Source organism: Anser anser (assembly GCF_964211835.1).
Source record: "Anser anser genome assembly, chromosome: 6".
Lineage (NCBI taxonomy): Eukaryota > Metazoa > Chordata > Aves > Anseriformes > Anatidae > Anser > Anser anser.
Genome location: NC_139726.1, coordinates 2,664,688 through 2,682,685, shown reverse-complemented (window position 1 = coordinate 2,682,685; position 17,998 = coordinate 2,664,688). Strand labels below are relative to the sequence as shown.

The 17,998-nt window shown below is 43.0% G+C and overlaps 1 protein-coding gene and 1 long non-coding RNA gene across 13 annotated transcripts in view; one reads left to right on the top strand and one right to left on the bottom strand.

Annotated features, from left to right (window-relative positions):
* MBD5 (methyl-CpG binding domain protein 5) overlaps window positions 1-17,998 on the top strand; it is a 135,144-nt gene that overhangs the window by 99,845 nt on the left and 17,301 nt on the right. For 10 of the 12 annotated variants that reach the window (XM_083842683.1, XM_083842684.1, XM_083842694.1 and 7 more), the window contains 2 exons: window positions 896-3,034; window positions 16,902-17,930. In XM_083842683.1, the coding sequence (XP_083698809.1) occupies window positions 896-3,034; window positions 16,902-17,930 (3,168 nt within the window). The remainder of the gene's footprint in view (window positions 1-895; window positions 3,035-16,901; window positions 17,931-17,998) is intronic. The other 2 variants (XM_083842685.1, XM_083842686.1) reach the window with 1 other exon arrangement.
* LOC310901961 lies at window positions 5,814-16,915 on the bottom strand. The gene is made up of 2 exons (XR_014586336.1): window positions 16,825-16,915; window positions 5,814-16,713 (listed from the first exon to the last, which is right to left on the bottom strand). It is a non-coding gene; the product is annotated as an uncharacterized lncRNA (long non-coding RNA).

Here is a 17,998-nt window from a genome sequence, read left to right as displayed (position 1 = left end):
AAAGCCCATTCTTGAATTTAGTACTTGATACCAAATTAATTTTTTTGCAGAAGCTGCAGGAAAAGCCTTAATTCAGTGAAATATTGCAGGACATTATATAACGTGCTCACCTTTTTAGCAAAGCAGTTCCCAAGAAGAGATTAACTCAGAAGACTGACACTCGGTGCCTGCAGTGCCAGTGAGTGATGCAGAGCAGTGGGGACGCTGCACCCTGCCTAGCTCAGCCATGTCCTCTTAGATCTGTGCAATTAAGTGCTCTGCTGAATAGAAATCCAGGCCAAAGTTATATGGCACGGTTCCCCATTCATCCTCACCAGGTACAACATTTGGGGCAGGACTTTTTGTCTGTAGGGCAAGGGGAAATTAGTCTAAACCCTTCTTGGACCTTGTTCCTCCTATACTCAATAGATGGTGCCAGAGGCTCCTGTTCCCTGCAATAGTTCTGCCAGCTCTTCTAGCTGGTGCTGTAGCTGAAGCGATGATGCTGGAGATTCAGGTGTAGGACACTGGAAATGATCGATGGTTAGAGAGAAGATTGAAAAGAGGGGGGAATAATAAAAATAAAATAACTTCAGGAATTGATGTTGTGGACGGATAGTGCTGAAATACATTTATGTGGGTAGCAAGCGTGCTTAAACCTAAGAAGCCCAAGATCTAAAGATGTCCATATTTATGCAGGCTTTATATGGAAAATGGAGCTGTGGTCTGTGCAATTGCAGTATGCAGCAGGGTAGTGTGCACCATTCCAGCAGCTGTTTGGTGATTTAACTATTATTTCTGTTTAAGCAAAAGTTTAGCCAAAAGGCTTTTATGAATGTTTTCACGCACAGTAGTTGTGCACTGAAATGTGTGATACCAGACTTCAAAATAGTAATTGTTGTGTTTCTAATACCAGGTGCAACTCCGGTAGTTCCTACTCGAGCAGCAACTCCGAGATCGATGAGGAATAAATCACATGAAGGAATTACAAATTCTGTGATGCCAGAATGTAAGACTCCTTTCAAGTTGATGATTGGGGCATCTAATGCCATGGGTAGGCTTTATGTGCAAGAAATGGCTGGAAGCCAGCAACAAGAACTTCATTCTGTCTATCCTAGGCAGAGATTGGGTAGTAATGAACTTGGACAGAAGTCTCCATATCGTGGCAGTCATGGTGGGATGCCCAGTCCAGCTTCATCAGGATCGCAGATATATGGAGATGGCTCAATCTCTCCTAGGACTGACCCACTTGGAAGCCCTGATGTTTTCACAAGGAACAATCCCAGTTTTCATGGAGCACCCAACTCAAGTCCTATTCACATGAACAGGACACCTCTGTCTCCACCATCAGTAATGCTACATGGTTCTCCCATACAGTCATCCTGTGCAATGGCTGGAAGGACTAATATACCTCTTTCCCCAACCTTGACCACAAAAAGCCCTGTAATGAAAAAAACCATGTGTAATTTTTCAACTGGTATGGAAATACCACGAGCAATGTTCCACCATAAACCACCCCAAGGTCCGCCCCCACCTCCTCCACCGCCTTCTTGTGCTCTTCAGAAAAAGCCATTAACATCAGAAAAGGATCCACTTGGCATACTTGACCCTATTCCTAGCAAACCAGTCAATCAGAATCCTGTTATCATTAACCCAACTACTTTCCATTCAAATGTCCACTCTCAGGTACCCGTGATGAATGTAAGCATGCCTCCTGCTGTCGTCCCTTTGCCAAGTAATCTTCCTTTGCCAACGGTAAAACCCGGTCACATGAACCATGGAAGTCACGTTCAAAGAGTTCAACATTCAGCTTCAACCTCCCTATCTCCTTCGCCAGTGACGTCCCCCGTTCATATGATGGGATCCGGGATTGGAAGGATCGAGGCTTCTCCCCAAAGATCACGTTCTTCTTCCACGTCATCAGATCATGGAAATTTCCTGCTGCCTCCAGTAGGACCGCAGTCATCTTGTACTGGTATGAAAGTTCCTCCCCGGTCCCCAAGGTCAACGATAGGGTCACCAAGACCATCTATGCCATCTAGCCCTTCCACCAAGCACGATGGACTTAATCAATACAAGGACATCCCTAACCCATTAATTGCTGGAATGAGTAATGTATTAAATCCTCCAAACAATGCAGTTTTTTCTACTGCATCGGCTGGAAGCGGTTCTTTGAAGAGTCAGCCTGGTTTGCTGGGAATGCCTTTAAATCAGATCTTGAACCAGCACAATGCTGCCTCTTTTCCAGCAAGTAGTTTACTCTCAGCAGCAGCCAAAGCACAGCTAGCAAATCAAAATAAACTTGCTGGTAACAACAATAACAGCAGTAGCAATTCTGGACCTGTTGCCAGCGGTGGCAACAACGAAGGACATAGCACTTTAAATACCATGTTCCCTCCTGCAGCCAATGTGCTTCTACCAACGACTGAAGGGCAAAGTGGTCGAGCAGCACTGAGAGATAAGTTGATGTCTCAGCAAAAAGATCCTCTGAGAAAAAGAAAGCAGCCAACCACCACGGTGTTGAGTTTGCTGAGACAGTCTCAGTTGGAGAGTTCTGGAGTTTCCAAAGCTGGATCTGATTCGATAAGGAAGCAAAGTCAAAGCTCGTTTCCCATCAGCTCTATGTCCCAGTTACTTCAGTCCATGAGTTGTCAAAGCTCTCACATGAGCAGCAATAGTACCACCAGTTGTGGGAGCTCAAATACTGTTTTGCCTTGCTCTGGTAACCAGATGCATTTCGCAGACACCAGTATGAATTCTGGCGCTCTTCAGAACTCGCTGGCGCAGAGTTTACCGTTACGAGGGGAAGGTCTGCACTGCCAGAACACAAACACTAACTTTGTCCATGGTACTAGCCCAGGCACAGCCAACCATCTCGCAGGTTTAATAAATCAGATGCAGGCTAGCGGGAACTGTGGGATGCTCAGTCAGTCAGGAATGGCTTTAGGAAATTCATTACATCCGAACCCACCTCAGTCAAGAATCCAGGCATCCTCCACTCCAGTGATACCAAACAGCATTGCTAGCAGCTGTAATCAAACAAGTCCTGAAGCAGGTATGTCTCCTTTTAAAAGGATCCCCCTATGTTTGACTGTTTGGAAATATATGATGACTGTTTTTAAATGGGTTCCTTTTACTTACCTACTTTCTAAATTTGAGTTTGCCAGTATGAAAAGTATGCCTATTTCCTGCTAATATCCAGATACTCAGAAATAAAACAAAGAAAAAACAGCGGTAGCCTAAAATATATCTCCCTTTTTCTGAACAAAACGATCCCGGCCTCCTTCCGGTTATGACTCTTGCTTTTCTTAACTTCTACACCCTGTTCATAAATAAAATCCGTGCGCTTTTGTACACACCTAGACCTCAGTTGTTGTCTCCTGCCCAAATAAATTGTTTTTCTGCATCATGCCGTGCTACTTCAACCCTGGAAGGCTGTGGCTAACCTGGTAGTTTATGTCCACGTGTTATACAATGTTCTTTATTACTTGCGTTAAATAGTTAGTTGTTGTCCAAGATTGAAGCAGATGCTAGGAATATAAAAGTTTTCAAAGTAACCTTTTTGGGGTGCAGGGAGCGGGAGTGCAAAGTCTGTGTTTGCCTTTATCGTGATAATTTTGCTGTGCTGGTAATTAAATGGTTGAATAAACTGTGTGTTCAGTTGGAAGAGTGTAGCGGGATTTCCTGATTTGTTCATCAGTGAAGACGTTGAGGGGAAGCAGGTATGCCACTGGTACTGTCTTTGGACTGGTTAACGGTAAAAGGGAGACAGATCAAAAATGTGTATTTCATTTGACAACTGTTGGCTGAACAAAGTATGAGTTTTTGAAAGGTAATACTATGTTAATTTCTTAAGCGGGAAGGAAAACCTCTGATATTTCCGTTTTTCAGCTTGGTTATCTGTCAAAGTATGTGTTTGATACAATCATAGCCAAACCACGTCAGGTCGAATGAAAGTGGCCGTAAGCGTGCAAGCTGTCCGTGTCATTCAGCCAAGAAAGCACCTGATATGTATTCCCGATCTTCCCCTAAGAGAGCTGTTTGTTCTTTGAAATACAGAACTGAATTAAATAGCTAAAAAATACTTTTACAAAGTCCTGCTGATCATACTTGCTAATGACTTGTAAGGGTTTCTCTCCGTTCCTGGGGAAATGAGGCATTTCTTCCTTAGCTGTCTCAGTGGTTTGTGTCACAAGCAAGCAGCTATTAATCCTGGCACGGCTGTTTTGCCTTGTCATGCTGACAAAGAAGTTTGCCTTGTATATTCTTTCTATTCTGAGACCTTGTACTCTCCTGTGAACAGAACAAAGGTCTCATTTTGCCAAGGAGCCTGCTTCCGTGTCCCTCTAAGCATACCACAAAATCTCTTTTGCAAGAGCTCTTTGGGTTTCCCCCTCTTTTGAGGCCAGTGGGGGTCAGTGGTGTGGGTTCTCCCGGACTGTCACTGTCCACACAGCTGAAGAAAGCTGTGAAGTTACTGCAACGTGGGACCGCTTTGCCCTGCAGAGGACAGAAGAGACTGAACGTTATGTGAGATAAGAGCCCGTGTGCCAGCAGTTGCCATCAAGAAGCTGAGCAGTAGCCATTTGCCTCATGTGGGGAAAGAGTTGGCAAGGCTCGAGATCCCCGCAGGGAATTCAGGCTGGAACTGATCAACAGAAGTTTTGTACTGTCTAAAAGTTTTCAATAAAATGTTTCGCAAAGGCTATTAAAGTGGGCTTCTGAGAAGCGAAATTCATCCCGGTGTGGGATCTTCTTGTTCCTGCTCCATCGCTGTGACCCCAGCCCCGTCTTCAGGCAAGCTGAGTTCCTTCCCGAGAAGACGAATGTTTGTATGAGGAAGAGACAGTAGTGGCATCGGCTCTCAGACTACTGTGGGACAGCAGCGGCACAATGAATCCGTACAATGTGCAAGCACACCGGGCTGCACGCTGCTGTTAGAGGCTACTGGCAAACCCCGTGAAGTGAGGCTTCAACACAACAGGCCAATTCTGTCCTCATCGATACACCGATATATAACCCCGTGTGGGAAATCCTGCTCTGCTCTCTGCCGGCTTCTGATTTACCTGAAACCTTCTTTCAAGCAACTCAAGTTAAACCAGAGGAGGATGGCGTTTCTGGTGCCCTAGAGATAACTGTTAGAATTATAGCAGTATAATTGTAGGGGCTTAACACTTTTTTTTTTTTCATCCAAATGAAAAATGGTAATTCCATGTAGTCTGCTGCTGTTCTGTTCCTCACTGCTGATGGGGCTTGTTTCGTCAGTTTTGATGCTTGTAAAATACATGCAGCCTGCATATATCCATATATTTTTTTCTGAATATCCATGATGGCTAGAAGCCTAGAGACCCATTTTCTTTTTAAGATGAAATTTCAGAAGCCGGTGCCTTTGTGTGATTCCCAGAGGCAAGGCCCTAGCACGGTGCATAAACCTTCATCCAGCCTCCTGCCTGAGTCATCGCGGAGGCATGTGGCTCGGGCATCACGTCTGAGCCTAATCCACTGCCTGGGAAAACCCCGATAGGATATTTTGCTATGTTTGCAGTGGAATGGAAGCATCCTTGCCTTGAACCAAGTGTGAAATGTTGAGAATTTTGCTTTAATGGTAACCTTTAAAAATAAAAGTTTGTTGCTAGTCTGCGTTCAGTGATGTAGAATGTGACCGAAATGCTAAGAGGTGTGTTACGAATTGTTCTGCACAGAGCCGTGGCGGGTTGGCAGTTCTGGTGTATGAGTTTTGTTGTGTCAAAGATGCAGAAGGAGCCGTGTGTACAGAGGAGTGTAGCTGAATAAGTCGTCCTCAGGAAACTCGCGTTCATATTTGAGTTTGTGGCTTTTTTTTTTTTGCTTTGTTTCTATGTATTTTAATTGCTAAATCTGTTTTCTGTTTGTGTGCCAGTATTGAGAATAGCTACTAATCAGAGAATAGTTCCGGAGAGAAAAGGCTGCGAATCACCGCAATTAGATGGCTGCTTATTGCCTGAGCTTTTAGTTATACTTTAACCACACGGACCGGGTTTCATTCTGGCTTTTGTTTTCTTTTTCCAGATAATACTGTTAGTTTCCAGGTGATTTTCAGTGTGAGTGTGATGGAATTAAAAACGAATAAATGTAAAAATTAAAATTTCTGTTTATGCAGTAGAGAGCTTTTTTACTTTTCCCATTTTGAGCCCTTGAAAACCTATTATGCTTAATTAATTTTTATGAACAACACCTGCCTTATACTATACTCCTATAGTATTTGGGTTGCAAAACACTTTTATAGTAGCAGTCCTATAGGAGGAGCTAGCATCAAATCTGTATGGGTTATTTACAGCTATTCATTTTGGAAAAAGGCCATTTTTCTGCCAGGAGACTGGGTTCCAGTCTCACTTTTTCTGATGAGTAGTGTCAGTATTTCTGTCCAACTCTGACATTGAATTTCTCATTATGAATCGAGTCCTCAGACTTATGATACAAACTGAAGGCACTATCCAATTTGCTAATTTGGTGGCTTTAAGATTTATTCCTCCTAATATTTGTGCCTCCCAGAAGTAGGCTTTGTATTTGTGTGATGTTTGTAAAAAAGGGGCCGCATCTCTGTGCCACAGACCTTATTGCTGAGGCAGTTTCCTTCTTGCTGTTTGGATGTGCAGCTGGTTCAGAAGTTCGCTGGGTGTAAGTGGTGAGCATTTAGCGTCACAAATCCTGCTAGGAACGCAAAACGTCTAAAGGAGGGGATAGAGGTAAACAAGTGAAAAAAATATTTGGGAGTGAAAGCTCCAATATGGCTGATGAGGGAAGTCAAGGAAGCTAATAGAGTAACCGTAGCTAAATGGAATCAAGGCAATAAAAGATCTCCAATATCAGAACATCGGAAACATGAGAAACTATAAATCTACAAGTTTAATAGTGACAAATAGAGGACAGATTTGGAGGAAAAAAAGTATTGAAGCAATATCCCTTCCTTAGATTCAGAATAATAAAATTTTACTAGTGAATTTTACAGAATAGGAAAAGTTCTCAGATGTATTTAAATAGGAGGAACACAGGAGAGCAATGCAAATGAGTTCGGAGCTTCTCTCCTACTCAAACAGAATTTATTTTAGTACAGTCAAGCATGGCGTAATGTAATTGGGAATGTTGCCTTGGAAAACAGTGACTCAAGGAAGGGTTTCGGGAGCCTTTGATTTAATAGCCTTAACGCAAGCGGTCAGATCAGTGACGCTGCAAAACAGAAGGAAGGAAAGCGAAGCTGGGCAGGAACTCGGAAGCACAAAACCCAGAAGCGCACGGGGGAACTCGGGGTGCTCCTGGCTCTGCGCACAGCTTGAGGAAGCCAGAGCTGGGATGTGGTGGTGTGCTGAGTGGTCGCTTCTCGTGAAAGATGCAGACATACTGGAGATTTCAAAGGAGGACCGTTTAACTCATCTGGGTGGCTGTAGATCAGACCATGAGCGCTGAGGGCTGTCTGCTGTGCCTCCTGGAAGAGCCCGAACCAGGCTTGTCCCCCACACCGTGAGCTTGTCAGCAGGTCAGGTGCCAGGGAGTCGAACTGGATGCAGATTTTTCCAGCCCTTGGGAATGCCCTGCAGCCTGCTCTTTTACACAAGTATGGCTATAGCCATGGTACCACTGCCTATAGATATTTATTATTGGACAGTGTCCGAAAAGGTGGAGGCCTGAATTACTTAGGTCAGGTCGGTGGTTGGGCTTGGTGGGGTTGGACTTGACGGTCTGGAAGGTCTTTTCCAACCTGGGTGGTTCTGTGACTCTGGGATTTTTACTCTGTTGACAGAAGTTCAGTGACAACATCCAGTGGGCAGAAAGCTGGTACATTCAGCATCAAAGAGGTGAATGGTTTCCTTCTTGTGAGAACGCCAGGCATTGAAACACGTTAGCACAGGACATGTTGGGTATGCCAACAAAGAGTCTTAACGAAATTTCACAGCCTAAGTGTGCACAGACTCTTTCTGACCAATAATGACTGTCGCATTTGATCTTAGGATCTGTTCAGCTCAGGCCCCCCTCTTATTGCCCCTTTACTGAACTTAGGAAAGTAAAGAGGACTGCAGTGCTTCCACACTGACTGCTCAGATCATTTATAGCTGTTAACTATTATAACCAGCCTCGTGTATCAGGGTTTCATCCTGATGCAACCTGAAGGACTCATGTAAGATTTTTTTCTGCCGAACTTAGAGTTGGCTGGAGTATTGCAAGTGGAGCCATCGGGGATTGTCTTCCCCTGGCAGAACCAGAAATGATCTTGTCGATAATCAGATCGCCATTCAGAGGAAAAATACCTTCAAATCAGACCGGCCTTTGCCTTTTTCTTCTTCACCAGCATGGGGTACGGTCTTGAGGGCATGTCCCAGTTCTCTACCGTTTGTAATGGGTTGTTTTCTCTTGCTTTTTGCCTCTAGTGCAAAGCTAAGTCTCCCGAGGAACGAATTGCTTTAGTCTAACTAAAGCATTTATCCTTAATCTACATGAAAAATACAGATCTGTGGTACAAACTGCATAGGGTACGGAGAGAGGGTATTTTAGAATATGTCACCTTAAAGGTGTACAAAGCGGCGTATTCTTATATGTGAGCCTCTGGATTGGCTCCCCAGGATTACCTCTGTATATCACGGAACTATAAAATCAGAGCTTTTCAGCTTCAAATTCAGAAGAGTGGCTGCCTGGCATCCTTTATGGGGCTCGTGTCTGAGAAGAGTGTCTTATTAAACTTAAATAACCCCTAGACGGGATGCCAAGCAGCTACTCTTCTAATTGTAAAGCCAATTGAATTGTTCTATTGATTTGGGGTTTCGGTGCTTGTATAAGCACACAGAGACTTTTCTTGGTGGAAGGGGGTAGGCGGGGAAATAGTATTAATAAGGGATCGCTGTTTGCAATCTGGCTTGACCTCCACATTTTGCCTTGTGTTCCCCTCTTTTTATTTTGGGGAGAAAAATTGTCATTATTTTCCTTTTCAAATACGAACTGTAAAGAAAATCTTCTATATGAAGAATGAGATTTCCAGGTATGATAATGCATGGTAGATGAGGGCTGCTCCCTCCCCTGCCATTGGAATGCCTATTCCAATTTATTTGCTCCTTTTAACTCTTGATAGAGGTCTTGTGCACAAAACCACTCTCGTTCTCTGAACATAAAGGAATTACTGGCTTAATAGGCATCGGTGATCGCATTAGGTACCTGTAATTGTTAACGGGGGATTTTTATATCGCTGGCATAAACAGCCTTGCTACCATGAGGTTTACAGGAGAGCTCCGCTTACCGAGCACGGAGCTTGCTCAGACACACAGCTCAGGCTCCTCTTGTGGTGGTTTGGGTTTTTAAATTTGAATTTGCCGTAACTCACGGTCTTTGTTAACCAGGATTCTGCCTGGTTATGGTTTTAACTGCCATACATGTTTCTAAGAATTTAAATTAATAACAGTTAAAGTACTTGTAGTAATAGTGATAATAATAATAATAATAGTGCAGAAAGTCCTACTTGATTAAAGACGTGATGGTGGAAAAAAAATATATATATATGAGATTTCCCATACATAGTTAGTTCTCCATGCCTTCTGAAAATACTAACCAGAACCAGTGGGCAACTGCAAGACTTGCTAGAGGCTGGAGAGGGGACTCTGGCAAGCAGTAATGCTTTTTATTGCACTTCTATTTTCCCAAATTTGAAGAAAAAGAAAAACAAAATGTACTTGATTCGCAGCGCATCTCCCACAGCTGTGAGTGGGGCAACGGTAGAGGAAGAGATGAGGCTAAATGCCAACATTGACAAAATATTGAAAACTCTTCCTTCATCTGCATGCTGTTGGCTTGTCGGGTTTCTTTACTTGAAAACTGCTGCTGCCTTCCGCTAACAGCTGAGCGTGTAAGGAGAGTTTTCCCAAAGTCACTTTAAAAACAGCAGTGGTGGTACGGTGTAGGAAAGAAGTCAGAACAGATGGGAACAAGGAGAAGAACCAAGATTGAAATTTAGTCAAGTATTTAAGTAAATACCTAATTCTAAGCATTTCTGTTGTCCTAGAACCTGGTTTGGGCTTTCTGTCCTTACTTTTCAGAAGCTGCTGAGGCTGCACGCACGGTGTTGCCTGGCCGAGAAGGACCTGGGAGTATTGGTTGATAGTCGGCTGAATATGAGCCAGCAGTGTGCCCAGGTGGCCAAGAAGGCCAACAGCATCCTGGCCTGTATAAGAAGCAGTGTGGCCAGCAGGTCTAGGGAAGTGATTGTGCCCCTGTACTCGGCTCTGGTGAGGCCGCACCTCGAGTACTGTGTTCAGTTTTGGGCCCCTCGCTACGGGAAGGACATGGACGTGCTCGAGCGAGTCCAGAGAAGGGCGACCAAGCTGGTGAGGGGTCTGGAGAACAAGTCTTACGAGGAGCGGCTGAGGGAGCTGGGCTTGTTCAGCCTGGAGAAGAGGAGGCTCAGGGGCGACCTCATCGCTCTCTACAGGTACCTTAAAGGAGGCTGTAGAGAGGTGGGGGTTGGTCTGTTCTCCTACGTGCCTGGTGACAGGACGAGGGGGAATGGGCGAAAGTTGCGACAGGGGAGTTTTAGGTTGGATGTTAGGAAGTACTTCTTTACCGAAAGGGTTATTAAGCATTGGAACGGGCTGCCCAGGGAGGTGGTGGAGTCACCATCCCTGGAGGTCTTTAAAAGACGTTTAGATGTAGAGCTTAGGGATATGGTTTAGTGGAGTACTTAGTGTTAGGTCGGAGGTTGGACTCGATGATCTTGAGGTCTCTTCCAACCTAGAAATCTGTGAAATCTGTGATACTGTGTTACGGGTGGGCAGCGAGCGCCTTCTGTTGGGGCAGGGTGCTGGACCTTAATAGGCCAGTCCTGGCTTTAGCTGGTCTTGCTGGCCCGAGATGAACATTTTATTTATCGGTCAGTTATTCGTGATTTCTCCGTGAGCTGCAGGGAGCACACAATCTCGATAAGGAAATCCCCTGGCAGTGGGTTGCGGTTAACTGCTGAATTACGGTTTCTTCGGAACTGAAAGCACTAGAGCAAATGTGATAGCAGATAAATATCTCAAACGTTTTCCATTCTAAAAGAATACAGAGAACGTAATTATTAAAATGTATAGCTGTTGGTCCTACGTTTATCGGTAAGTGATGGAATATGGAGTTAAAGCAGGAACGTGTCGTCTTGAATGTTGAAGGAATATGAGGTCACACCGCTTCCATTAGCGATTATAGTTCTCTGAAAGCTGAGCCTCCTAAAATTGCAGATTTAAAAATATTGCCACTTAGGGAAACTGTGTGCTTGTGTCTGTAAGCTGGTATTAATCCTTACTTCATACTCGTATGGTGGGAGCTTCCGGAGGCCTTGCAGGATGGGCGACCCTGTAGTGAGAGCTGCACAAATGCTCCGAGATCCCCGTAATAGTAGTTCCCGAGCTGGGGATATTTTGTACTTTCACCCCTTTGTAATCTCAGCGTAAGGGACGCAGTGAAAATTTCCTCTCCCCTCTCTGTCTGGATCTTTCTGAACAAAGTCTTACAGATTTCTTCTGCCACTGCTTCTGAGTTTTGCCCTAGGAGAGGGAGGAAGCTTCCTGCTAAAACCTCCCATGACCAAGGAGGTGCCCGTGAGTTCCTGATGAGGGTTTCAAAAACTTGACGCTTGTTAAATTAAAAAAGCTATAAAGAAAAATTAAAATAAATCTAGCTGCATTTTTTATTAAACATGCAGAAATTTAAGAACTGGCAAAGTAGCGTGAAAAACATTTCTTTGTTTTCAACTCTTAAAATGTTTTAGATGTTAATGTCTAATGACCATGTCCCGCATTAACCATTTTTGAGCACTTTTAGTTTCCAGAGTACCTAATGCACCTCTCTTATCCATTATTTTTACTTCACAAATTTCAGCAATGTACCGTAACTACTGAAGCATTAGAATATGTGATGGATAGTTTCTTATAGAGGAATACTTTGTAAAATATTCTTTGTCTTGTCATTTTCTCAAGGATATACTTTAATTGCAATTAGAAAAATGCACGCGTATTTAACATTTTTCAATTTGGTAGAAATGGTTCTAGTATCTATGAAGACTGTACTAGTTTGCTTTCGGCTTGAGTTGTCTGATTTGTAAGGAGCATTATTCACAGCCGTTACTGCTCCTAGATAATTTTATGCAGACGCAATTCTTCATCCACTGCAGAAATACTGTAGTGGTTTTGACTCTTTCAGTTTGATATCAGTGGCTCATACCCCAGCTTCCCTTTATGAGGACAGCCATTGGAGCTTGCTGTCCAAATTTTATTGATGTTAAAACTTAGACTTGTTTAAAAAGCAGGATTCAAAACTAGACAGACCTCCGACTATATCGTACCATCCCAAAAGCATCATGTGTACATACAGGATCCTCTCTTTTCCTGGTAAAACAATGCTGATATAGGAATGACAAATATCTTCTATTCTAATGTCTTTAAGTGAGCAGGCAGTGAATCTCCTTGAATGCTAATTGATTTCATAACATACTGCATCTGCTTAAGAATACCTGTCAAGCAATACCTTGAAAAAAGGAACAGATAAAAGCCACAAAGGAAAATAAACATTATTTCAAAAGAAAAGAAAACAAAAAATGCACATAAATAAAACACTGTAGCCCACGAAGGAATAATTTTTAAAAGTATATCCCATTCAATTTCCATCTATTTATTCCCAAAACATTTATTTCACTTTCTAAGGGATGAATGGATTATTATTTATTTTTTTTAGCACTCTGGATATTTCTTCTTCTCAGTGCATTACAAAGACAGTTCCTTTTTCTCAACAACAGGCAAAAGAACTTTTGGCAGACGTCCGTGCATGCAAGAGTTGAAAGCCTACGTTTGTCTTAGGCTTTTTTTGACTTTCAGTCTAACTCCTCCATCTTTTTGTCATTCTACGTTTACTCTTAAGAGCTTCTAATTAATAAGGACTGCTGTTTACTGAGGGCTAACATTACGATGCCCTGCCTTTCCAGGATTCAAAGCACCATCTTTTTACGAAACTTCACTTTTGGTGTTAGCCATTGCTTTTTTTCCTCCTCGTGAGTCAAAAAGCCCCAGCTGCTCCTCTTCCTCCCGGACCTCGGAGGCTTTGTGTTAAACTGGGGAGGGGCAGGGCAGAGGTCTCTGAGGGCTGTTGTGGTGCTGTGAATTAAATGGTGGAAATTATACATGTTTTGTAAGGGAAAAAAGTAATGCAGACTTTGTGTTTTGGTTTGGGGCCAAACATTCAGCGGCCCTGTATTTTAATGCGGATGGGTGTGCATGCATCTCTTCGTCTGAAATACTGACGTGGTGGGGATGCTCTTTTGGAAGAGAGAGACAAATCCTGTTCTGGTGGTTCAGTGTATTAGTAGGGATAGATCTACCCCAGAAAGCCCTTGTAAATACTGCATTAGCTGCTACCTAATGCCAAACTTCTCTACGCCAACCAGTAGTGTCTGTCTGAGGCAGCTTGTCTCAGCAGCAAGCGACTCGCTTGTCTGTTCTCCTGCTGCGGAGCTCTGGCTGCTCGTCACCTCTTCAGCTCCTGAACTTTGCACGCCTGGGCTGAAATACGTGCACCTTTTCTCTCTTCTGCTCAAAATCCATCAAGATATTTTTTCCCAGCAGCAATTAATCACCTGATTAATATGCAGAAAGAGCAAATGTTGAATGCGCTCTAGAGCTCTCAGGTTGGATCTCCAAAAGCAATGTTTGATGGGGGATAGAAAGCAGACCGGTGTTCGACAAAAGCCTAGAGCAACAGTCTGACAGGTCTGAGATTTGCTTCGTAGCAGATAGTCTTTGGTGTGATCGCTTACTTGAGTGGAATGGAAAATAGGACCGTAAATCAGACATAGAGATTAGGTCCGATTGAAAATACAAAAATTGGGGTTTGTGTTCATGAGGGCACCATATATAGAATGGTTTCCTCGTGCTGAATTACAGGTATATCCGTGTGCTGCTTAACACGTTGAGTGCAAGTGATAGTAGTGAGGGAAGCCAGCCTTGGCCGCTGGTATGTAACTGTATGCAAGGTAATTTCCCCTACGGTGGGAGTAAAGAGTTTCCCCCACAAGTACGTCATGAAACATCCCCAAAAATACAGCCTGAAACAATCTCCTGCTTTAGAAAGCCAAATATGTCTGACTGATCTTGTAGGTTAAGCTGAACTGATGACAGCCGGATTTTATCTGTATTGATAGTAAGGTTTTACATAGAAGGCCACGTGAAGATATTCCAGTGGTACTACCTGGTCCATCCTAAACAAGATTACAACTAGAGAAAGTAACATGAAGTTTCTCCAAGCGTAGTGGCAGTTTTGGTTCAGTGAGCCATTTTTCTACCACCGTCATTTAAGAGGCCCTGTGTGTTTTCAGGTGTTGCAGGCATCCATCTTGTGTCATTTAACAGTGGTGTCGCTGGTTCTTCTATTGAGATGACGTTATTTTGTGATTGTATTTCCTAAATCTGTAGTTTGGGACTTTTCTTGATATTTAGACCCATGGAGAGTCAATTCTGAATACTGATATAAAAAAACGAGAAGCTTTTTGTAAGCCAGAAGGGTTTCCCCCAGCGCCTTGCCCTCTCCTAAGAACCGTGTGTGATAGCTAATGTACGTCACTGGTCTGTGGAGCATACCGAGCCGTTGCAAGCCTGCACGGAGAGTTTGGAGCTATTTTAAGTGAGAGCGTTTTCTTTTATCCGGTGAAACTCAAAGAATTTGCTTTTAGCCACAAAGATCATGAAGATTTTTATGTAACTTATCTTAAAATGTGTTTCCAAATATTTTGGAGGTTAGTAGGTTCTCTGGAATTTGCCTAATTGGATTTGAGTAGCCAGAGTTTATGGTTATGTGTTAAAAAATAAATATTAATGCATGCTGAAATTAATTTTGAGTTACGCTTCTCATCTGTATGAAGCTTCTTTACGATAGTAGCAACGTAAAACAAAACTCCTGGGTAAGAAAAAGAAAGGGCATGCACACTTGAAGTCTTTTCAGCATGTCATCTCAGTAGGTCACGTGCACCTTGATTTATAAAGATGTGCCTGAAACAATCTTCCTTTTGCTGTTATGTTCCATGCTGGAGATGTTGTCAGAGGCTGCTTGTATCCAGAAGTAGGTAAGCAGCAGGACGGACACATCAGCAGCAAACAGACTCCTGTGCCACAGCAGTAGCTTTTATCCTGTACCAAGAGGTTTGCCGTTAGTGTCTTCATAGCGGTTTTGAATAACGTCTGATCAGCTTCCCGTATTAGCAGCTCTTCACCAACTTTTCTTGGGAGGGTGTCTGTGATTTGGAAGTCTGTATTTCCCAGCTAGAAAGAAGGGAAGGGCGTGGGTGCTGGTTTCTCAGGTATTTATGAGGCGTTTGCCGATTCTTGGTGTGTCAAGACAGAGTATGTGCCATTCCTGCCTAATCTGAAATTTTAAACCCACAGCCGTAAGTGGGACTCCAGTGGGATATATATTTTCAGTGCAGGGTTTGTTTTTTTCCCCCCAAATGCTTATGCATTTTTTGTTCCAAACTGCTGCCTAGAGAAATGTGCTTGTCACAAAACTGGTTTTGTTGCTCTAACGTATTTCTCCTCTCAACAGAATACGATAACCTGTGCTTTATGATTACAATTTGTTCTTCCTTCACCTGTCATTAATTTATTGTTTTCCTTCTGTATAGAAATATGATCATGGTACCCGCAAGAGAGCGTATGGGCTTTCTTCTCCTGAGCTCAGTGCAGTGATTCATGAACTGTGTTCATTTCATACCTTTTTGGGCTGTCGATATGTTACGGTACTTGAAAAAAAGGTGTTTTAAGTTAAAAGTGATGTAAAGATTGGATTCTGCTCTTACTGGTTAAAAGCGTACTTACATATCCCCTTCCAAATAGTATTTGCTTAGAAAAATTATGACTGATGCTTTCTGATAATCAATACCTTTGATCTCTATTGTGTCAGCTATGTTTGCAGGGCAATTGAGAACAGAAAATAATTGTATTGCACCAAAACCGCAGTTTAATACTTTTATATATTTTATGTATGCAGTATATAATTTCAGTACATATTCTTACTGTTTGTTCTCCAATGAATAAAGTAGAAAGGTGTACTTCAAGGTAATTTCACTTGCTTTAATTTTCCAGGCCTCCTCTTGTATGTTTCTTGTGCGTGACCACTCTGCCTGAAGTAAAAGACAATGAATAATTTACTTTATACTTCAGCTGTGGTGAAGGGGTACAAAGATACCCAAACAAACTTTATTATTCTTTCCCTCTTCCCTCATCACAAATCTACCCAGTTCATCCTTCTTTTCATGCCAAGTGATGGATATGACTAGACCAACCCAATTATTTACTTTTTTTTCTTTGTAAATTGTTAATTATAATCATTGTGTTTTTTTCTCTAGGAGTCCAAAATAATGCTTTAGATAATAATTATCCAAAACCCCGTTAATGGAATACAGCTGGAAAAAGAAGAGCATCGCTTTCACATCTGCATTTAGAGTTTCATCTCACTTTTCACAGAGCATCATTCATGCCTTGCGTTGATCTTTCATCCTAGTAGTTAATTTATTATTGGTCCATGACAAAGTAAATGAAGTTACGGTTGCTTTTAGTTTTACACTTACCAAAATATGTAATGAATGAAATCCTCTTAAATCACCACTCAAAGAAATTGAAGGGAAATAGAAGCGTATAGTTTGAGAATTTCTGATGAGATGTGGTACAGCCTGCAGTATCTGAAGTAGTTGATGGCAGATTCCTTCGAATTTAAAAAGAAAAAACAAACCAAAAAAAAAACCACTCAAGTTTGGATGCTGAAAGCATTTTCTTTCCTGTGCATGGGTATCAAGCGTTGCTGGTTTGGACTGACCTAGCTGCTTTGTAACTCGGATGACTGTCTCCCAGCAGGCAGCATGCTATTAATATTTTTGCTCTTTTGCATTGCAGGGGGTTCAGGACCGTCATCATCAATAGCCATAGCTGGCACCAGCCAACCTGCCATCACAAAGACAACATCTGTTCTTCAAGATGGTGTTATAGTCACTACTGCAGCTGGAAACCCACTTCAGAGCCAGCTGCCCATTGGGAGCGATTTCCCTTTCGCTGGCCATGAACACTCGCTTCATTTCCCGCAGAACAGCTCTTCAAACAACAATCTTCCACATTCTTTGAATCAAAACCTCCTCAGTTCTCTACCTATCTCTTTGCCAGTGAATCAGCAACATCTCCTAAACCAGAATCTATTAAATATACTGCAGCCTTCAGCAGGAGAAGGCAAGTCTGAGGTCAACCTCAACCCTTTAGGTTTTCTCAACCCGAATGTAAATGCTGCTTTAGCTTTTCTCTCCAGTGACGTGGATGGGCAGGTATTGCAACCTGTTCATTTTCAGCTTCTAGCAACCCTCCTCCAGAACCAAGCCCAAGCAGCTGCCATGCTTCCCCTACCATCTTTCAATCTGACCATCTCAGATTTGCTGCAACAGCAAAATAACCCTTTGCCCTCAGTAACACAGATGACAGCCCCACCTGACCATTTGCCAAGCAATCAGTCAGAAAGCAACAGGGTTGAGACCCTTTTAACCAACCCCCTGGGGAACCCTATACCAAGCTTTTCAGGCACTGACACTACTTCTAACCCCCTGCTCCTCCCAGCTGTCTCTGGGGCCTCAGCATTAATGGCCTTGAATCCCCAGCTGGTGGGAGGTGTCCTGAACTCTGCATCGGGCAACACCGCTAATCATCCAGAGGTTTCCATAGCCACCTCCTCCCAGGCAACCACTACCACAACCACTACATCATCAGCAGTGGCAGCACTGTCTGTCTCAACCCTGGGTGGTGGGACAGCAGTGGTGTCAATGGCAGAAACATTGCTGAACATATCTAATAATGCTGGGAATACATCTGGTCCAGCTAAACTCAACAATAACTCTGTGGTGCCACAGCTACTTAACCCTCTACTGGGGACAGGTCTGCTTGGTAAGTTCAATTTCTTCACAGATATAAAAGGAAAAAAAAAGGAAGAGGGTTGGGGAGGGGGAATTTTG